At 41.6% G+C, this 23,241-nt stretch overlaps 1 protein-coding gene across 4 annotated transcripts in view; it reads left to right on the top strand.

Annotated features, from left to right (window-relative positions):
- Positions 1–496: 496 nt before the first annotated feature.
- robo3 (roundabout, axon guidance receptor, homolog 3 (Drosophila)) overlaps positions 497–23,241 on the top strand; it is an 86,465-nt gene continuing 63,720 nt past the window's right edge. For 3 of the 4 annotated variants that reach the window (XM_070982391.1, XM_070982388.1, XM_070982387.1), the window contains exons 1-2: positions 523–1,093; positions 16,902–17,228. In XM_070982391.1, coding sequence (XP_070838492.1) covers positions 1,030–1,093; positions 16,902–17,228 — 391 coding nt within the window. In that variant the 5' untranslated portion in view covers positions 523–1,029. Of the gene's footprint in view, positions 1,094–16,901; positions 17,229–23,241 lie in introns of all 4 variants that reach the window. The other variant, XM_070982389.1, reaches the window with a different exon arrangement.

Raw genomic sequence — 23,241 nt, 5'->3', positions numbered from 1 at the left:
GCGAGAGTGCCTTCAATATACAATCCCAGTGGACGAGAAACAATGCTAAACGAGCAGTGAGAGTATGACAGAATAAACAACAACAACAACAACAACAATCTTTATTCAAATACAGAGGATAATTACATTCTAATTAACATTAATTGAGGAATATATGTCATTGCCTTCTGGAAATGTATAAAGCCTTTGGGAAATGTGATGCCAAAAAAGGAGTTGTTAAAGAGATGACGTCTACCTTGCAATAATTCATTTTACTACTTGAACCAGGTTCATGTCAACTGTCTGTTGTGGGATTGCAAAATACTTTGCTAGTCATTGTTGAAAACTATGTTTTCATCTGCTATAGTTTACCCTCTACTTATTTATTTATGTTGACGCAAAATCTTTCACAGACATGCAACCCTTTTGGAAATCATAGTTTTATTTTGAAAGTAGAACCGGAAATCATGTATCCCAGTGTAGTCGCTTTACAGCCGTGTGTTTTGGCTCCGGGACCGTGATGTTTTGTGGTGAGGTTGTAGTAATTCATTCCTAGTAGCGGAGCAGAGGAGGGGAGGACGAACAGAAACTACGAAAAGAAGAAATGGAGCTCTGTGTTTAACTAAGTGGAGTTTCCCTCTCAGCGCCATTACTTCGTGTACTTTGGACACATTTATTCTCAGATGAAGCCGTTGTGACTTTCTCCTGTATGTGAAAACGGGACTGAGTGACCGGGCGCTGCCTGCCACTCACAGCTGCCTCTTCTCTCATCACCTGCGGCTTGCTTTTACCGCACCATCCGCGGGATTAGACACAGACTTTTGGAGCCGGCGAAAAAGTTACTGTGTGCGATGTTTGAACTTGTGGTTTTATTCTACGGCCGCTGAGATGCGGCCTGTGGAGTTTGATGCTCTTTGCGGAGATTTCATCCCATAGACTGGAAATCATTTGCACGCCCGTTTGGATATATCACTGCTGCTGGACAGCCTGTCTCACATACTCTGAAGACTGTGACCAACCTCATCCACATATGAAACACCTGAGTGTATAATGGAGTACCGCCACACTTTGATTCCTCTATTGATTTTATCTGCGCTCAGAACTTTGGCATATGGTAAGTTGAAAGTGGCTTGCGAGTGGTTGTTTTGTGCTGTGTTTGCACAGATGGGCCCTATATGTTTCTCATCGCTGGCTCCCAAACCAGTTCTCACTGACTCCTCAACGCTCTTCAGGGAGCCCCACAGATAAATGAGAAGAAATTAATTTCACCTGTACTCTTACACATGCAAAGTTTCTGTTCATGTCCTTTCCATGAATCAATTTCTGGACCCATGTCATGAAACAAATGTAGGAACTCGAGCATATTTGTCAGCATTTGTGCTAAAGTGAATAATCCTTCAGGATGATCTCATTTAAAAGGCCACTTAAACCAGCAGACATAAGAGAAGCCCATATGCAGCTTTGCAGTGTGTCTTGCCCAGGGGACCTTGGATTCACACCAGCATCTGCTCCCCACAGAAATCTGAATTTGTTGTCATTCTAGCCTGCTCATTTATCTCTATTAATAGGCCCATTAGGCGAAGATTTATCCTCAGCACAATGCAATGAAACAGAATCAGCATGATACAGTCAGTTTCTATTCGCTGCAGTGTTCTGTAAGTGAGCATGGCAGGGCTGGGAGTTTGTTTTTCTCCTGTGGACAACAGTGCTAAAAAATGTATGATTTCTTTATACTGTAATGCATTTTGGATAGAAGCCTTCACCAGTTGCTGCATGTTAAATGTTAAACTGTTCTTCCATTTCTATCTGAAATGGAAGAACTGTTTCTATTTCCATCTGATTGCCCTCTTGTATTACGTAGATGAGGGGTTGCATAGCTGCACCGAGTGGACAGATAGTAGCTTGATGTATTCTGTAGTACAAAGCTTAGTTTCCTTGAGTTTCCTTCTCATTGTTTGATTGCTTTTTTAATGATAGATATGCATGCAGTGCCTCTGATTTTAGTTTGTCTCGCACTAAACTATACGGAAAGAAAGCTGCCACGACAGACACACTCAGCCAGAGAATGACTCTGACTTGTATGAGTCACCTCAGGGATGATGAAAACATGCCTAATTGAGACTGGGTGCTGGATCCACAGATCCTCCATCAGTCACAGATGTATAACTGCTAAATTGCTACCAGTAGGCTACAGGCTTTTTGTCAACATACCTATGTCTTTGTGTTCTACACAGAAACACCCCCAACTGTGATGTGCAAAAGCAATTTTTTTTCAGCACAAGTGGGATGTTATAGTTTGTGACAGCATGGTGTCTTTGGGCCCAGACCTACTGCTGAGGCTCCTTTTTACAAGGCTGTAAACATTGGCTATGAACCCCGAGCATATGAACTCAGCATCTGTGAAAGTGCTCCTTCAGTGACTCCAGATGCTCCTCTGGGACTACAAAGGCTGGATTAAAGCGTCTTCTTTTCACTTAGGAAAACACACAGTGACTTTTAAGAAAAAGCCTGTACTGTTTTTAGACATGAGACTTTTTCTGTTTTTTTTTTTTGTTTTTTTTTTACATTTAAATACACACTTGTGTCACATTCTGACTGGATATGTTAGGAAAGTACACGTGATAAAATGAGCTTTATAGGATACGATAAGAGGAACTTAAGAATCATCTGGGCTGCCTCTCTTCCTTTTCCTTTTCATATCTTAAGGGCCCCTCCATGTGGAGTCAGAGTCACGTTTCAGGAGTCTGGCCCTCAGACTGTTTGGCCAGTAAGGTGACACTGGAGTCTGCACTGTTATTGTCAGTCATCTCTGTCACCATCAGTCAACACTGTGGTCTCCAGCAGCTCTCCCCAACGACCATCAACAGGCCATGTGTTTGTCCTGCTCTTATTGAAGTGATCGGAAGGCAGGACTTGAAAACTGCTGCCTTGTTGTCTTGTGTCTGTCCCCAAACAGACCAGTAACCAGATCAAATAGCCCATGGCCAACCCTTATACCCACACTGTAAAGACAGTCTGAGCGTACAACTCTTTTTCCTTCAGGGAGGGAAGTGTGTGTGTGTGTGTGTGTGTGTGTGTGTGTGTGTGTGTGTGTGTGTGTGTGTGTGTGTGTGTGTGTGTGTGATAATATCACAACTGTCAAGATGTCTTATTGTTCATAGTCCTTTGCTCAGTTTCTGGCAGTTGTGCGATTTCACATGAGGTATTTAAGACACATTGTCATTGTCAGTGACTTACAGTGGACGTCAAGGACAGTTGGACAGTTTGTTATAGCTGCTTGTGGGATTGGATTTGTGACATTCCAGTTTGGTCTCTTTAAATGTTGTATTCATAAATGAGACTGTTTTATCCTTAAAAGCAATTATCAACCAGTTAAAGGGTCAATTCATCCAAATTACAAAGAAAAAGAGTTTCTCTTTAACTCACAATGGTATCCAGCTATGAATTGCATAAAAGAAAAAATCAACAGCAGGATTGCTTCCAGAAACAATGTCCCTGTTACTGAATAATAATAATAATACCTGAATAATCAGCAGACTGCATTGCTAGCAGTTTTAATGGGGCTTATGTCTTTGGAAGAAAGTAGGTCTTATAAAATTGTTGATAAGAAGTTTTGTGGAATAGGGCTGCATCTAATGATTAATTTGATTCTATATTAATTTGTCTGTCATTTTCCTCAATTAAGCATTTCATTCTTTTGTCTATGCCACAAATAAATGAAAAAAAAAAATGCTCACTGTGATTTCCCAGTTGCCTTGAAATTGCTTGCCTTATGTCACGAGCAGTTCAAAATCCAAAGAAATGAAGTGAAATAAAGTTTGCTGTCGTAAGTCTTCATCTTTGAGAAGCTTACACAGGGAAATAGTTTGCATTTTTGCCAGAAAATATAACTTAAACAGTGAGTCAATACCAGTATAGTTGCTGATTTAAGTTACTGTTGATCGACTCATTTCAGCACTTCTGTGGAATGCTTTCAGTGAGCAGAGCTGTGTTTCCTGGAAAGACATTATATACAACTCTTAGGTGGTGAACAAAAACTTTTTTAAAGCCTGAACATATTAATCCACTGCGCCCGACACAAAACAACCAGTCAGAGCCAGAGGAGCATCTGAGGGAGTGTCTGACATCTGTCAATCACTACTCACACACGCTGTGCACTGCCCCCTCCCTCATGCTGCCGCTCAGTCAAACAGCTGCGTCAGGAGGCTAGTGAAAGCTATGGTGGAGCAACAGACATCCACAAAGAATGAAACCGCCCATACTGCCACTGCCAACAACAGCATATACGGCTAAGACAACAAATAACCATGAAGCTAATATGGTGATTGTTACAGTAACACTCCGCAGCGCGTACGGTATGTTAGCGACCGCAATGTAGCGACTGGGCAGAGTTAGCCTGTTTCCGATGCTAAGGCTAGCGTTACTGGTTGTCACGGCAGCCGCACAGACGCCACAGGAAGGAGGGGCTTGGAGGCAGGGCATGAGTGCAGCGGAGAGGGAGGGGGAGTGACGTGGAACTCATGTTGGTTCAAATTTTCAGGCTAAGTCTGCTCTCTACTCTATCTTACCTACTGCAGCTTTAACCCAGATCTCTTATTGTACAAGCATTTGGCTTTTTTGCCATTGTTAGTGACATCTAGCAGCACAGTAAGGCAGTATGGAGTAGCTCAGGCTTTCGCTATTGTCATATTGACAACATGTCTGCTTTTATCTGTCGAGGAAAAAAGAGACAGAGAAAGCTTTGTAGTCATTTTTGAGAACAAACATGCGCTCACACACTGAGTGTACCTTCCCCCAACCCCACCTGCCCGCCCATCTGTTCTTTATAGATCAATTAGGCTGTCAATAGCTCACCAGGCTTTGGTATGATACACTGAAATGAGCTATATTTCCTGAAAATCATTAAGGTACAAGTGAATCCTAATTTACACTGACTGAGAAGCAACACTCAAAAGGCTGGGCCAGGAACTAAACTTCTCTTCCTGTCATCACAGAATCGACACCATTAATCATGCTGAAATTGCTGTTTGAAGCTTAGTTGCCTATTTCTGACTTTCTTTTCCACAGCTCCTGGTTTGCTGAATTTGAAAATAAGTAATCGAAAACTTGAGCTGAATTTCTGTGTGCCTAAAACTGAGCAGTCACTCATGATAATAGAATTTCACCGACCTAAATATTCATTACACAACAGTTTGACGATGTCTTGTGATGCATTATTAAAAAGTTATTTGTGCATTTGACTGTAAAAAAAAAAAAAAAAAAAAAAAAAAAGAACATGCTCTGTCACTTCCCAAATGTTTCCACAGCATACAACTCCATCTGCAAGCCCAGGGTTGCATTCCCTCTCTTAATTGTAATGCTCAATATACCCTACACATTCCTACCACAGAGGGCCAAAATAAACAGTCACAATGGGGCACCAGAGACTTCTCCATTGGGCATCAAAGAAAAGGGACTAAACAGAGCAGGAACTCTATTTAGCAGCGGGTGGTGACAGGATAAGTCAGCTATCCCCTCTCCTTAGGTCTCAAGTGCGACTGCCTCAGGGGCCCGGCACAATACTGCCTGAGCTCTCCACCTCAGGCTGTAGACAGATGGATGGCCCCCAACATTAGTTCCAGTGGTTTTGGGATGGCTGACCTCTCTGTTGCTGGTCATAATACTTAAATAGATGTGGAGTGACGCGAACCACGGAAGTCTAAGTCATGGAGCACAGGGAAACATTGCCCAATGATAGCCACTGCAACAGTGTGGGACAATACAGCCACTAATTAGACAATGCAGCTAGAATAGGTGTTGTTTTGAGAGCCATGCACAGAATCAAAATTATAATCACTTTGTGCTCGAAGTAGAGAAATTGTCCTTGCTATCACTGACGAAGGATTAAAGTGATTGGGCAAAAAAATGGCATAAACAAATTCATAGCTTGTCATAATGTCCCCATCACACACTGCAACAATCTGCCAACTTCATCTCCAGAGAAGCACCTTCTGTCCTCTTTGCCTGCAAACATGTGCTGCTTCTGTAATGTTGTCAGTGCTTTCACACAGGCCTTCTTTTGTGTGTGTAAGAGAGAGCTGTGGTGTAAATGTACTGGAATAATTTTTGTATGTGTGCTCACATGTGTGTCATGATACAGATAATATCACGTAGAGGAGCTTACCTACACTATACTTTATAGTAAGTCATATCTTTGGTTTACATTGGGATTTATTTGTGATTTTGTGCATATAATTTACAACTTCAGGAAGTTTAATGGCAAAGCATTTCACCTGAATAGGCCTAAAATACACCAACAGAGGTTTGTGAAGTCTATAATTCATCACAGTAATTAAACAGTAAGATTCCATGCAGGAAGTCCCGTGTGTGTTACCAGCTGGCTTTTCACACACGTTCAGTTATACAGTATAAATGTGATTCATAAGTCATACACTGTCTTACAAAACATTATAAATGGGTTGCAGAGCTACTGCAGCTACAGTAGTGTGAGGATGGAAGTATTATCTAGAGCAAGCGTGTCAAACTCATTCCACAAAGGGCCATGTGGCTGCAGGTTTTTTCTCCAACCAATCAAGAGCACGCAGTCTGACCAATCAGCTGTCTGAAGACTGAGATCAGCTGATGTAATGAGTCAAGTCTGGTGTGCTGCTGCTTGGTTGGAAAGAAAACCTTCAGCCACTCGGCCCTTTGTGGAATGAGTTTAATACCTGTGATCTAGAGCTTCTGTTTTAGAAGAGACATAAGACAACTGGTCTCCTGTCATCAATGGCGCAGGTTTGGTTTCAGAATTAATGAGTCGTATTTAAGTCATAGAAATGTTGTTTTCATTATTGATCTAAATGTATGTAATCTAACAAAAATATATTATGATTGACTTTGTTGTAATGCTTCCTACAGTAATGTTAGTAAAAAACAAAACAAAACAACAAAACCCACATACAGGACTTTGCTGCATTATAATGTACTAACCCAAGAATCACCTATAATCGCCTTTATAGAGACCTGAACCTAACCTTAAAAATATAAATACAGAAGAAGATATACTTTATTAATGTCCTTGGTGGTAATTCAGTTTTTCACTGCATTGTTATTATTACACATTACACACCCACACCTACCTGCCCACCTAACACACACACTTGCACACGCACACAGGCCTGAAATATACACATATGAGTAGTTTAAAATGTTAATCATCTCAGGTCTATCTTTATTGTGGTGGTTGGACAGTCAGTAACATGGTTTAGTGGTCTTTTAGTAAATGAATCAACTGTAAATGTTGCACATCTCCCCAATGGAAATGACACCCTTGCTCGTAATTGTTTATTTTAGAGAGCAAATTGATGAATATAGCTGAATTATAGCTTAACTGTAGACTGTATACAAACATCGTAATCCTGATGATGTACTAGCAGTGTCTTTACACCAACGCAGTCCTTTTGTTTTTCTAGTGTCTGACCACCCGTCCAATGAGTGTATGGTTTTCATCAAGTTTGACCGACAGGATGGTTGGTCAGGTCTTCATGTTTACCCAGTCTTTATTGTCCACAGACTTTTCTAGTTTGAAGCACAGCAAAGCCCATGGGTATAACTACAGCTGTCATTACCGTGACTTTGTCGGAGTGTTGCATATATTTGTGAGAGTCTGGCACTTGAAAGCTTGGTGTGGCAAAGAGCCAACTGATAATGGATCATTTTCGGCACCAGTGTATCAAGGTGATACTGCAGCTGAGGGATTTTGACAGCCGCTGCCGATGATTTAATGGCTGGCTTTAGAACTGACAGGGACAGCTCTTTTTGAAAAGTGACAGTCGCTAGTCGCTGGGTACCTCTTATTTTGCGATGGGAGTGTTGATACACAAAAAGGACTTTGGGATAGGAGGTGGTTAGAGTGTCTCTTTGGCTGTTTGTTCTCTGCAGCAGCTCCAGTTGATGATTGATGGTTGTGCATGATGTCCTGAATGGAAAGGCTTATTTACTGAAGAAATGGGACTTTGCTGATGAGCCTTCCCTACTTGTTATCTCTTAAGTGCAACTCACTGCAAAAATCAAAATCATTGGTAGCATTTGGAAAAGTGATAAGCGGCTGGATTTGAATCCATCTCTCGCTCTTCTTAAACTTCCCCTTTAAATCAGTTTCTCCACTTCATGTCTTAATTATACCCCAGATCCAATGTTCCTTTGTAATCTCTTCAACAATATGTGACGGGCACAGGCATCCTTGTCTTTTTCATGCTAATATTATAACAACTATAAATAAGAGATCTTTCACTGTTACAATTACATATTATGAGTGTTTCAAATATGATTAGAGCTCATTGGTATTATGGTGTCATAATATAGTATCTTGACAGCAGTTTATCATCATGAAACATGATCAGTGAAACTTTATATGAAGTACAAGCACACTTTACTGATTCATTCAACTAAAAAGAGGTGGAGCAGCATGTCAGCAAGCTGAATAGTTCACTGCTATATATCTCAGAACTCCCCATCATCATTCACTCATAATCCTCATGCAGTTTATTTCCAGTTTGACTGGAGAGTGGAGAATGGGTTTCAAATCAGGCTCAGTTTTACACTAGTGTACTGGTACTGATACTCTTGTGTTTTTTTAAACTCTGACAAAGGTTGTGTCATTGCTCTCATTGCTATCAGGTAATACATAAATTAAAAATAAGCCCCATATTTTTTTTTTCTAGTGTCTTGGTTGTTGTTCTTTTGATTTATGGACTTAAGAGTTCAGGAAGTCCCTGTCTCGACCCCTTCCTCCCTCAGAGTGACTTGTGTGATGCAGTCAGACAGATAGAAGCAGATAGCAGTCAGCCTGTGTGTATGTGTGTGTAAGTGGACATGGATGTAATATGCTGCTGTGGGACAGGAAACCAAATGGCATTTCCCTGCAGCTGTGTTAGGCCACCCACAACCAGTGGTGTGCCCGTCCCAGAGCCCCTCCACAATTTATTTCCTCCCGAACACGAGTGAGAGACGAACCGTCACTGCTGAAACCTAATGGACTGATGATTAGTGCTAAGAAATCAAGCAATAATCAACATGCAGCTGTATTTGAGGCAACGTATGATGAAATGGTTTTCCATTTCCATGTTTTTCAAGCATCACTACAGCCAATATGTACTCTTACTCCCTCACATCAGTATTTTCTTCTCTGTTTCCTCGTCTCATCACAGGGAACACTTACATCAAACTCGAGTGAAGAGTGAGAGTCTAGTTGTCACATACAGTATAGTTGCTCCTCTCTTGTTCTTTCAAAGCCCTATCCAAAAAACCCCTCGGTGGACTCAGTGGAGAAAATCGATGCTTGTTACTGGCGGGCTACTGGAACTCAGAAAACTCTTGGCAGGCTTTGTGATAACTTGAAGGATGTTGGATTGGCTGTATTTAAGTCTTCAGGACTGCTATTTGCAATTGCTCCTCTCAGTTGCATGCAAAGTGCTCTGCATGTTTAAATATGAGAATAGTTTAGCTGAACCATCCTCCGCACTATCGATGCTGATCTTTGATGTGCTCGATTATTCATGCCAGAATGTGCTGCAGAAACATAAGGGGAGCACATAAACAGTTGAGCTGTCCATGTAAAGGGACATTTTGCTGCCCCCTCAGCGTTGTTTCTGCACTTGGAACTAAATCAAAGCCTAATGAACTCCCAAGCCTCTCAGCTATGTTTTACCGTGAGTAACATCTTGTATAAAAATGGTCTGTTAGGCTTTACTGTCTTTTCCTGCTGGACCAGAAAGATGCCACTGTTTGTTCTCTACCTACAACAAGCTGCTTCTGCCTTGTCAACTTGCCCAAACATCTAGCCAAAACTCATTTCAGCTGCTTTGCCAGCTCAAGAGGCCAGAGGGAGCATGAAACATAGTTGTTTAGTGGAAAGGGCATTTTTTTTAAGCTGCTGTGGGAGTTTGGATCTCTTGACTCCTTGATCCCCTTCTCTAAAAGACGAGCAAAAAGAAGCAGCTACAGCCCCTACTCATGAATCTGTTTATGGCCCCAAGAGAGACATGATAAAAACACCCAATTTCCTTTTGCAAAGTTGACCCTGCCCATTTAGATGCTTAGCATCAACACAGGCTCAATTAAGGAGGCTGTCTCTTTATGGCCGCCACTCTGTATTCTCATGCAAGTCCCTCATTTTGTTGTCCCCACAGGGTCAAAAAGTAGGAGGCTGCAGAGAAAGCACTCCAGCCTGCCTCCCTCACTGCTGCCAATTTAACTTTGAATGCACATTTGCAAATCAATTCCTGTGGCTTTGGTGAAAATCGAGGGAAGGAGGAGGAGGCAACAAAGCTGTAAAACGACAAATTCTGTAAGAGGGAATCCAGCCTGCTCAAAAGAATTGTAAATGAGGGAGGTACAGGAATAGGAAAGTTGTTGAGTTTTCTTTGATCGTCATCTCATGTACTGCCCCTCTCTCTGGCCCATCTTTATTAAGTATATGAAGCTCATTCAGCTCACCAGTGGCAGGTACTTTTATTACTTCTGGAATTTCAGCTTAAAAAGACTTTTCTTCGCCATTAACATCTATGTCTTTTATGAAGTTGAATTTGGTGGGGAGGATGGTTATCTTGAGTGCAGTGTGAGGGTTAGCTCAGCTTAGCCTTAATTTTAGTCGCTAAGCCAGAGCATGGCTTAATCTTTTTTTTGTACCACAACTCACCACTGAGTGATAAGGGTGCAGGCTTGTGATATATAGCAGTATTCTGATTTATTTTCAAGTCCTTCATGTTGAAATGAAAGGCATTTCTCAGCCTGCCTGGCTGGAAGACTTGATGGGGCTGAAGTGCCAACAGTGTTTTATGTCCTTTTCCCTGCAGGGCCATAGTGAACAGAATATTTTTGATCCCATATGTGATGACACATACAGTTTCTATGAGCTGGTCGGGTTGGCTTAGGGGTATGTAGCATGCTAGACCTTCAGCAGTGAGACAGTTGGTAAGTAGGTGTGAGGATTTTTTTGGACCTCAAGATTTGCAAAGAGTCTTGTGCAAATATCACACAAAATGAGCCCCCTTCATGGATTTATTGTATGAGTGAGACCGTCGTCATCTGAACATGATACCATCTGTGTTTCAAAGATAGTGTCTGCATCTGTGAAATGCTGTCTGGCAGGGACACAGGGGGAAGTGCATATTTACATACAGCTCTATAGAGGTGCAGAAAAAGGTTTAACAGCCTGCCACCTAAAGCAGATACCCTGTCAAGTAAAATCATGTGAAAATGAACTTTTCCCAGCTCTCTATATGTCACATTATAAGATCAGCTCAAAATAATATTCTCCATGTACCTTACATCTTCATGAATTGCTGTCTTTCCTCAGTTTTCCTTTTTTAATGATTAACTGTCAAGGCTTTTTGTCAACAGCAGCAAAGTCAGCACATCTCTAATCACATGCGTGGAACAAGTTGACAGTCACTCCTTTGACCTGTGACTCTTAAGCAGGAGATTATTTCTGAGTAATTGGAGCGGAACTATTTTCATGTCAGAAGAAGCTGCATTATCCTCACGTTGTTAGTCAAAGTCACTTTTACTGTGATTCTAATTTGGTATCAAAATAGTAAAGGTCAACATCTATCTTTCGTAATTCCTCTGTTCTAGTACTTTCAGACATTTTAAAGGTGATCCTCTGAGTGCAAGTTCTGATGTCAACAGTTTTAACCCCACATGCAAATAGACTGTCCCCCCGCCATCACCCATTCTAGCAGCATTTCAATGCAAGTCAAGATTAGGGGAGCAATGTGAGTTAGTTACTGGGTGTTAGTCTGATGTTTTTTCCTATTCAGAGGAGGTAAATCTGCTTAGGGATGAAAGCCCACTTGTGTTTGTGGTGAAATAAGACTGGGCATTTGGCATGGGGGGGGGGGGATCCACAGCAGATCTTTGGCAGTGGTCCTCTGTCCTTGTTTTATATCAGCATTGAGCCACTTGTTCTCGTACCAGATGAGAAAAAGTTCTGCCTCAGCACTTTGCCTTCCTCCATTATTAAAAGGACATTGCAGTGGGAGTTTCTGCTCCTCTGTTGCTGTTTTGTTCCAATTTTTGTAATTAGTTTTTGTCCATTTTGTCTTATGCACAATTTCTCTGTCACCCTTTCAGGCTTTATTCTCTTCTCCTCCCATTTTCCCCAGTTAAAACATCTTTGAAGTTGTTTGATAGCAATTCATTTTTTATGTGCATTTATCCGAATGTGTATATATATATATATATATATATATATATATATTTGATTTTTGAGTCAGCTTGGACATGTCATGTAGGTCAAGAAAGCTCATACTTAGTAGAATTAATTAAAATAAACAGTGCTCTGTTTTTTTCTGCTGGTTTAACCAACACGTAATTCTGCTCCACAAACAATTCTATTGTACCTTATTTTTTATTAATGATATTTATATACTGAACAGCTTTCACAATGATGCAAGTGCTCATTTTTGGCCATTTGTGTGAATGAGCCAGTATAAAAACTGTGAAAACCAAAAACAATAATTCAGTTATTAATGATTATATGATTTTGTAGTGATCTGTACATGCACTAAGTACAGTTTCACACCTGGTTCTTGCATAAACTAGATTGTGTCAAACATGGGTTGAATGTACGTTTGTGACATTTGATAACTGTAATGCAATGTAAAGCATATGATTCATATGAGTTTCATATTCATCCAACCATTTGACTGGCCCTCGTGCTCTGAATGAAGGGCTCTGCATTCTCTATGTTTTCAGACACATGCAGGCCGGTTTTACCTCTTATTTGTATGTCCCGTTGCAGTGTCAGTTTTGCCTTAAATGGCGAGACATAAAAACATTTTCACGACCAACGATGATTGACAGCTGTCAGATCTACAGGGGAAATCACACGTATATCCTTCAAGTGCATTACAGCTCTCTTTCAGCATGGCAGTTGTGACAGTAATTCATCTTCTCCCCATGCACCATTCATGTCAGACACTCTCTGGCTCTCATAGTCTGGTCTCCAACAGCATCCCTGTGGTTTTATTAGCTCGCATGTAGCTTTGAGAGTTGCTGCCATCCTGCTGTACAGCAACATTGGGCAGGATATAATAGGTCCTTAGAGGGTCCAGACTTTCTTATTAGACACCCTTCTCAAGACAGCCAGCCGTACCCTCCAGACTCCAGCTGTCCATTTAACGCGATTTAAGTTAATCTTTTCCAGCCTCGGCCTTATCAGTTACATACATCTCCACTGACTGTGAGCTGTGTAGCTGGGGAATACTACACTGCTTACAAATTCAAATATCCTTCAGTTGTATAGCAGCACAGTCAGTCTGAATCCACGTGTAGATTTGTGCAATTCTACTGTCATACGAATGTATAGCCTGCAGTTGCACCGAAGAAGCTTGTGCAGAGATTGTCATCATTATAGTGATATCAGTGTCGATTCAGAAGATGCCTGTCATCATCCTTAGAAAATCAAATCAGTGTGACATCCCAGAGTAAGGGGCACAGTAGCTGAGAGATTTCATCAAGTCTGAATTTCCTTGAGTGTTACGCATATCATCTTTAAGAGTCGGTGTTCAGCGGTTGCCGCTTGGATGTTCTCCTTATGATATTTAGCTCAGTCACATGGTGGTCTCTTCCTCTTTAAAAACCTTTGCTTTACATTTCCACATGGCTTGTTCCAACCAGCTTGGACTGTAAAATTTATGAGTCAGCTCTTAAAGGCTCTGTCCTGCTGAGCTTGTACCACAAATGACCCCCCCCCCCCAACCAGACAGACTAAGTTCAGCCATGCTACGTTAACGCTATTAGAGGAACAGTCTCTATGTACTGCTCAGAGGCCTTGAGGGAGGAGAGGCACTTAGCAAAAATAATGACTGTTTTCTGTTTTTATTCCACAGGAGAGTAATCTTGTAAAAAGCTTTTTGCTTTTTATTTATTCATTTTTAGAATTATATCAAATCAAATGTTTGATTTGGTAGTCCTGAAATATTTTCTGAAAATGCTCGAAATATCATTGGACACTGAAATATGGACTGTTGATCGAAAAAATCTTTGGGAAGTTGCAATGGGTATTCACTACTTTTTGATTAACGACGATTAGTTAATTGTAAAAAATAATCTTCAGATGAATGTGTTCTGAAAATAAGCAGAAGTTGTAGCCCCAGTTGAAGCTCACAGTTGATTTTCTTTTGAATATTAATGTCATATTTGGTATGGTTACTATGAATAAAAGTAGTATGTATAGACACCTTCATTTAAACCCAGTTTCAGACAGAAGATTTTGATTAAATATTTATACTTTTACATACCTTTTGTAGCAGTTGCCAGCTATTACAACACAACTGCCATATAAACTCAAGGCACAAGCCTGAAAATGTTCAGTTTAAGAAAGACAGAGACAAAGAAGGGAAATTGCTGCAGTGTTGTGTTCCATAAATGGCAGTGAAATATAACCTTTAAAGGTATATCTGCTTTCAGTACTTACAAGTAGATGTACAATATAAGCCCAGCTGCTGTTTGGTTCTTGCATGATGCAACTTCAAAGCCTCAATACCATTTCCTCCAATTCAGAGCCTCCTATTTCTCCAACTTAGTGACTGTAATTGCATTGAGAGCAGGGCCATCAGACAGTGCTCTATACTCCCATCAGCTGAAAGCACTTTAGTGGACTTCTTAATCCCCTGAAACCTCATGGAGGATTTGTCACCTCGAGAGCTGGACTTTTGGCAACTTTTCTTATCAGACGTTATCAGGAAAGACTGTACCTTTGAAAGACTTCTCATTCATACATGTGTGGGAAGAACCATTATGACCCTTTTTCTACCATTGGACCTGATTGCACAGTTTCCAGTGGTACATACTTGTGCTGTAGACACATCCTCAGCTGTCCTTTCATTTGAGAGGAAGAACACAGGAAACAAGTTCACCTCCTTGAAACCCAAGCTGAAAAAGGCTGCTGCCTTTGTGAACCTGATCAGTTGTGATTCCATCCTCTTTTTTCTGTTTCATTGTTGTTTGCACGCAAACTAAAACCCAACCTCACTGTCAGCGTGCGTTTTGTTTAATTCCCATTTAAACAGCACTTGTTTAAACTTCAACTGAGCATTGAGTTTTTCCACAAGAGGACATAGAAGTAAAACGAAATACAAGTGACACCAACTTCTTTGTAATGAAGAAGATACAGAACTCCTAAACGCTGAACAAAGCAATTTATGTTTTCTGTCTTCCTGTTATGTGCACAACCAGACCCGCTGTGATTCCTGCCGTGGATGTTCAGAAAGCACCAAGTTGCATAATAAATTGCTATATGACATGGTTAAAGCATGCAGTACTGGGACAGTGAAAATTGGTTTTAGGTTAAAAACAGCATCACTTGCTGGTTGAGTGGGAAGGCAAGACAAATCAGAAATACCCTGCTGCAAAGTCATGAATGCTACAACAATCATCACTGAAAGAAAACTCGGGTATTCTGAAAAACTCTGGCAAGACGCACCTCCTGCTGTCATTCTTTCATATACTCTCCAGGGGGAAATTTCACTTGTGCCTCACGGTGCTTGAGTTTGTGTTATTGCTTTTCATACATAATTGTACCACCAACATGCTGTCATTCAAATTGGAGGAGGAAGAGGAAAGAGGAAAGATAGAGGGGGGAAAAGCAATTTCAAAGCTTTGAAAAAACCTGTGGGAATTACCTCGCCTCTGCCTCTGTCTGCTTCTGTCTCTGTCTTCATTTATTTTTTCAATCAGGCTTTCAAGAGAAGGCCAGAGAGGCTGCAGACTGTTTAAACACTGAGCACAACACAACACATTTCTATTGATAATGAATTTATAGGAACTTTCACCATGTAAAGCTTTTGCAAATGATTCAGTTAAATAGAAAACAGCAGATCTTTGAAGCATTTCCACTTGAAATTGAGATGGACAAAAGTATGTACTGGATTTATTGGATGGTTGTATATTTTGGACATCTGAATATTTCAGGAGTTCAGTCAGTGTACTTTCCCATGAGCTTCTGATTAACTCAGTTCTACCACATTTACTTCTCTGCTTCCCCTCCACTGCAGCAGAATTTGGTTTTGGTTTGATAGATGCAGAATTTAGAGCATGTAATTTCACACGTCCTCTTGATTTATACTTTGAATGGAACGGTTGAGCAATTACATTACATGCTCGTTTCACACGGCCATGTTGTCGGTGATTAAATTTTATGTTTTTCTGTGGTTGTTCAGGCACCCAGCTTGAGAGGTTTGGAGAGAAGGCAACTGGATATTTTTATTTTTAAGTTGTGCTGCTCCCCTGCCCCTTGTATGCAGTGATCAGAATGGAAAAGAATGTATAGCCTGTTCCTTACTCTTTCTTGACAAATGGAATCACACTCTTTACATCCCTGGTGTGTAAATGATCTAAATTTATCTTGTCATATGTTGTCTTTAAATATCCTTAACAGCTCTCAGTAAGACGGACTGTTTTTGCCTTTCTGACCCTGTTGACACCTGGCATTAACATGCATCTTGAATGATCCCGTCACAAGTGGATAGCGCTAAATACAAGCGTAAACAACCACCAAGATAAACTGTGATCCAATCTCTCAAACCACTTGCAGAGGTGGTCTGGCCACATTTAATAGTGTAAACTAATGCGTCTCCAACAAGCAAGTAACAGGAACAAATCTCATCAATGCAGGACATGGTGGTTGTTTTGGTGACTGTGCCAGTGCCTGAAAAAATGGAGAGTTTGTCTGTTGTCTAGCTTTAAAACACCAAATGGCTCTGGTTTACAATAAGTCTGCTTAATTATTGCTTAATTGTACCCCAAATTTCAGTCCTGTCCAGTGACACCTAACACTCAAATTCTAAAATCTTGTTAAAAAAATGCATCACAAAAATGCTGACCTTTGATTGTCGAAATCTTAACCCTTTCTCCTCCCTCTGTTGTCTTTTCTCTAGGATCCCGACCCAGGTTAGAGGATGCACCTCCACGGATCATAGAACACCCATCTGATCTGATTGTGTCCAAGGGCGAGCCAGCCACCCTCAACTGTAAGGCAGAAGGACGGCCGACTCCAATGGTGGAATGGTATAAAGATGGTGAGCGTGTCGAGACGGATCGAGAAGACCCTCGATCCCACCGCATGCTTTTACCCAGTGGCTCCCTCTTCTTCCTGCGAATTGTACATGGAAGGCGAAGCAAACCCGATGAAGGCGTCTATGTGTGCGTGGCGCGTAACTACCTGGGCGAAGCAGTCAGTCGCAATGCATCGCTGGAGGTGGCAAGTGAGTGTTTTGGATTCTTTTGCTATTTAGGCTGTAGTGCTCAGGTGTGTGTATGGACTGCATGTGTGTCTGTGGGTGTGACTGAGACAAAAGACAGAGACTAATGGCGATGTGAGAAGGACAGATTACATGTGACGCTACAATGATAAAACAAACATAAAGAAAATGTGCACCTGTAATACCCATTAGAAGTACATGTAAGGAAAATGACATAATTACTAGAGCCTTCAATTGTGCCCAGAAATGTAGAGCTGGAGACAGCATGAAAACTCAGGCAAAACAACAAGAACGTAGTATGTAGTGCAATACAAATGTGTGTATTACCAGGAAAGGTAGCTGTGATCATCCAGTACTACATCTCAGGCATCAAACAGCATGTTATGTATTATGTTGTTCCAGTAATAAGAAATGAATTAAATCACAGAGATATTTCACAAGTAATAATGTTAGCTGCACTATAAAAGCAGAGGAGTGCAGAGGAAGCTTCAAAGTACTCTGTGGCCTCCTATCATCACCATCGCTCGGCTGAGTTAACTTAAGACGCCACCCCTGACCTTGGTGTCAGATCTCCTGGCAGCTTGTACCCACGAGCCCCTCCCCCCCAAGCCCTCATCCTCCTCCCCTGCCACCAACATTGCATCCTATCTCCTCCCGCTCCAGAGAGCCGGTCTGTTGTGTTGTGACCAGGCCTCTGCGACCAGGCCTGTTAATGTAGATGGATGACAGCTAGCTCCTGCTAAAAGATAACAGTTGTCGCCACTGGACAGGCAAGCTATAAAAAACAATCTTGCAGGGAGGGGAGGAAAGGCCACTGTTGGTTGGCAGCTACTCACTAGCAGATGTTAGTTCCTTAAAATACAACAAACTTCTGTCACATGAGATTTCCAACAGACTCCTCTTGATTTTTTTCTCTCCATATCAGGGCTGCTTGTGATCAGTGGCACTTTAATGAAATGCAGATAGGGCCAATTAAGTCTTTGCTGTTAGACCAGGCCATTACCTTCAATGTTAAACTATCACTATAAAAAGAATGTTTTGACAGCAGCAGCAGGTAAAGTAAAGATATGTAGGAAGTTTATATGAATACAAATGCAGTTGAGGGCTAGTTTGTTGCTGCATCCAGGCAGACGTTTTGTTGTGTGATTCAACTCACTGGCTGCTGACTTACTTATATCATGGAAAACATGAGATACAGCCATGTCACACAACTGAAATACTAAGCACAAAATGAACTTCCGCCTCTGTTATCCTTGCTTATCAACTAATTTAGACAAAAATGAGCCTCGACAGCGTGCTGCTAGAAGTTTGGCAGAAAAGCCAGTGAAGATTTAAACATTTCCTCTAATCCCTTCGTCTTGGCCTCTCCGAATATTATCCACACTTTAAAACAGAAACCATCTCAGGAATTTCTCATGGAACTAACACAAACCAGCTGAACACAGTAAAACAAACCCTATTCCCACTAAAAATCTGTGAAACTTTAGACCCATGTCCAACACCTTCTTATAGTTGGGCATCATGTTTTCCTGAAAGGCTCCAGCCACTAACTTAATAATCAGGCTGAATTTCCCCTGACTGCCTTCACAGAAAAAACAGCCCATGAATCGTTCACTATCCACTTTAAACAGCTGGGATCTGTGCAGTGGGTCCATCACCTTTCCCTAAAGCGTTCCTCAAGCAGCATGAAGAATTCCCTTTCACCTTGCTTTTGCTCGGTTTAGGTATCAACATCAAAAGCTGTAGGATATGTGGGATATAAGCCATAGATGGAAACCAAGCAAGTAGAGTAGGTGGAGGTGTTGTGAATCACTTTCACAGAGCTGGTTAGGAAAAAAGAGCAAAGGAATAGAGCAGCAACAGATGCTAACAATTTCGCACTCCCCTTGAATAATCCCTGTTTTTCTCTACACTTTCTTTGCACTGCTAGTTTTGAGTGCTTCTTTTGAGTTCCAAGGAGGTTGTCTTTGGTTTTCTTAATTCATGACATTGAGTAGCACTTTCACAATACCGAGGACACACACATACACACACACATTATGATTATTAAAATTATTCTTATTACTGCCAGCACCCTTGAGAGATTTCTAGCAGCTCCTGAAGGTAACAAGAGTCTCACATTTCCCTTGGAGGTCAACATTGACCAGATCTCAACAAGCCTCTGTGAGGTTGTGCAGGGTCCTGTTTGCAGTTAAAAGGGTTTGGTGTGTATTCTGAGCCTTTTGTTTTTAGTACCTGTGTGTTTCTGTCTTCAAGGCCATGCAGCTGATCAGTTCGTCTGCTTGTCTATATTGTATGTAGCTCTCTGTTGCCCTCTTTCTCAATGCTGTGGTTCTTTCGGAGGTGACATTCTGCGCAGCTGTCTGCAAACAGACATGCACAGGGACACAACATGGCTACTGCCAATTTAGATGTTGTTCGCACAGATAAGAATCCCTAATCCATAGGAAAAACTACAAGTGTGTGTCTTGCATGTGCCTGCACACCCACACAAACCCATAAACACACTTTTGGAGTATTGCCTCCAGAGAGAGCGAGGGAGAGAGAGAGAGAGAGAGGTTATATAGAACAAACAGTGGCCAGTGCCAAACCCAAGCCAGTGCCAGCTCCTGCCAGCCCCCTCTGCATGGCACCATTGGGGCCGGAGATAAGGCCACAGGCACATAAGCCTGCCTGGAGCTGCCAGGGGGCTCAGCATGGCACCCGAGAATGCACAAGATGGCACTTTGTGGCATGGTGTCACTTTGCTTCCCAGCCTGTGACTTGAACGCACTGGGAGAAAACTGAGAGGGAGCTGCATTGTGTATTGGTGTGTATATTTGGTATCAGGTTAGGAGCCAACACTGTAGGAAGGGTGGAAGGTTCAGGAGGTTTAACCCCTCACAGTCCATCTGCTGTAGGCTGAGAGGCAGACAGGCTGATGAAGGCCACTGAGCTGCAGTATGGATGAACTGGCAGAATTTCGGAATGTTGACAAAGAGAGTCTGTCTGTTAGTGGTTTATTTTGTCCTGTTTCATGTCATATGGTTTATCTCTTTGAGTAAATGGGACAAACGCACAGATCTTAGTCACACTAGTACAGATGACTTGTCCAGACATTTTCTCAAGTGGAATTTAAGCAGAAGATGATAAATGAGTGCTTAGAGGTCAAACACTAGACACTCCATCATCTTAGTTGTAGTTTTAAAGTGTGAAAGTTCTGGATTTCAGCTTTAAAGTGATACTCCAGCTGAAATCTGTCTTTTGAAGATCAAACACCTTTTGCAGGTTTAAAAGGGTCTGTAGATTCCTCACTGATGGAAAACATCTGCCGTTGCTTGGATTCAGCATGTTGTGCTTTATTCCAATGTTGAAAAAATATCAAAAAGGTATTTCATACAACCCCTGAATTCTAATCAATTCATATCTCTTCCTCATATTTCTCACTCTTCTCATTGGAGTTGCCATTGTGATTAGACCCTGATGGACACAAGTTCTGCACCTTGCGATAAAAAGTGGTGTTGGCCAATGGGAAAATGATTTCAATTGACCTGATGGTGGTGCTAGATAAAAACTCAAAAGACTACTGAATTGAGATTGATCCTCTGGGCGGTCTGTTTAATAGCTGTTGAGATATTCTAACATTTTGGACTGACCAACATCATTATCCCTACACCTGTACTACTAGTATGACTAGTATGGAGGAAATCTTGAGAGTTGAACCATGAAGAAGGTTCGGGAGACTTGGATGTCTTACACAAAGGCATTTATTGAAACTATGCCTTCCTAAGTCACATCTTATGGAACACTCAAGTCACATGTACTGTAATACATTCAAAGGGGGGCAGTCAGTCAGTCTGTTCAGTCAGGGACAGATGCAGTCTGTCTGCTATGACCTTAGTTACCCCAGACAGTCATCCTGAGGAGACAGGTGTCCCTTTAAGAATATGTGCATACACTGTTTGTATTTAGAAATCATTTGATGGGTCAAATTTCATTCCAAGGTTTTGAACTTATGAATTATGAATGTCGAGAACAGCTAGTGATGGAAGCTGAATGTTTTTAGTGGAAAAGATTTTCCACTCAGGATTTTTTTTGTACTTAGATCTAAAAAGGAAATGAAAAGTGGAACATGTGGAAGACAGAAATGTTGTTAAAAATAATTTTTGATAGTTGTAATATTGACAGTTTTTCTCTGGTTGGGTATAATGATTCTTACTCATTGTTTCTCAAGCGTGTGCAGACCATTTTTCCTTTACAAACATTCACACTGACAATTCTGCTCTCAATATCTCATTAGGGAAGGCTTTGCTTAGTTACCTCGGTGACAATTTCTTATTATTAATGACATACTTGATGAATGAATGTCTAATACAATATTTTCAAGCTTCAGTACGTGCGCGTAGCTCAACCTCAGATATGATGTGGCTGCATTACAACAGTAGACTGATAACTTTTTATTTTACTATGTTTGATCAGGGCTGCACGGTGGCGCAGCAGGTAGTGCGGGTGCCTCACAGCAAGAAGGTTGCCGGTTCGATCCCCGGGTCAGGCGGGGCCTTTCTGTGTGAAGTTTGCATGTTCTTCCCGTGCATGCGTGGGTTCTCTCCGGGTACTCCGGCTTCTTCCCACAGACCAAAAACATGCTCATTAGGTTAATTGATGACTCTAAATTGTCCGTAGTTGTGAGTGTGAGTGTGAATGTTTGTTTGTCTTTGTATGTGGCCCTGCAATCGGCTGGCGACCGGTTCAGGGTGTACCCCGCCTCTCGCCCATTGTAGCTGGGATAGGCTCCAGCCCCCCGCAACCCCGAAAGGGATAAGCGGTATAGATAATGGATGGATGGATGTTTGATCAACAGGTAGAATATCACAACACATTAACTTGGAGACCCATAAAAACTGTGGGATCAAAAGCAAATGTTCATACTAAGAGAAAACCAAAAATGTATACACAGTTTCATGAGTTGCCTAAATTCATATATGTGGTCAGCTGTCATCCAGCAATAAGCCTTTAAATCCCTTCATTCACACTCTTTCAAACTCTACATTCCATTATCTTGCATTAAGAGCAGACTGCATACCACTTTACTGAATATTTCCTCACAAAATGTGTGTTCTGATTTCACGCATTGAGAGAGATTCTTTGATGTGGCCTATGAAGTTTGTGCCAAGAGCAGAGGCCAATTCATGTCAGATGCATAAAAGTCCGTCAAGCACAATAGCCCAGGCCAGACACCCCTGGGTGGGGTTTTTGACATTCAGAGTGACTTGCCCAAGCTCCAGGCAGCGTTTTCTTTGAGTGTTTTATACCTCTGACGTTTTTATTATGCCTGCTACATCTCTGCCGCCTAGCTTTATGGCTCATGAATATTCACCGGCAGTGGAGGGGTTGAGGTGCTTTTTCTAAGATGCTGGGGGCTGAGTCAGAGGTATTTCAAATAAAACTGACTGAGATAGCCTCTGAGGGTGTTACGCCCCCCAAACCAACCCTCCCGCCCCCTTTTAAAAGGTTGTTTGGAGGTCAGGCCTTCAAGGTTCAAGATGGCAGCTGCCTTGTGGAATTTGTGGAATGAACAGGTGAAGATGTGATGACACTCCTGTCTTCCTCTGCCTTTGTGTGAATTTGTTCGTCAGTCTGTGAGTGTGTATGTGTGTGAGTGGGTGTGTACATCTGTCTTTGTAACGGTGGTCTGGGCCAACTTTCTCACTTGTAGTAATCCTAGACACCAGCCTGAGAGAAACAGCTGGACAGCACTGTCACCACTTGGATCCTCCTTTCTCTTTCTGTCTCCTTCTGACACACACACACACACACACACACACACACACACACACACACACACACACACACACACACACACACACACACCTGTCATACTGCTTTTGGTTACTGAGATCCCTGTGCAGAAAAATGCATTTCAGGGTTTATGGATCTGGAAATGGGGAAAGGATTTGAGGGGTTTGGTGTAAGGAAAGATTTATAGTGTGAGAGAAGAATAGACTGGGTGGCTCTGATAAAAGAGATAAAGTGAACA

This window comes from Chaetodon trifascialis, chromosome 16, assembly GCF_039877785.1.
Source record: "Chaetodon trifascialis isolate fChaTrf1 chromosome 16, fChaTrf1.hap1, whole genome shotgun sequence".
Lineage (NCBI taxonomy): Eukaryota > Metazoa > Chordata > Actinopteri > Chaetodontiformes > Chaetodontidae > Chaetodon > Chaetodon trifascialis.
Note: the sequence above shows the minus strand (reverse complement) of the source record. Positions and strands in the feature narration are given on the sequence as shown.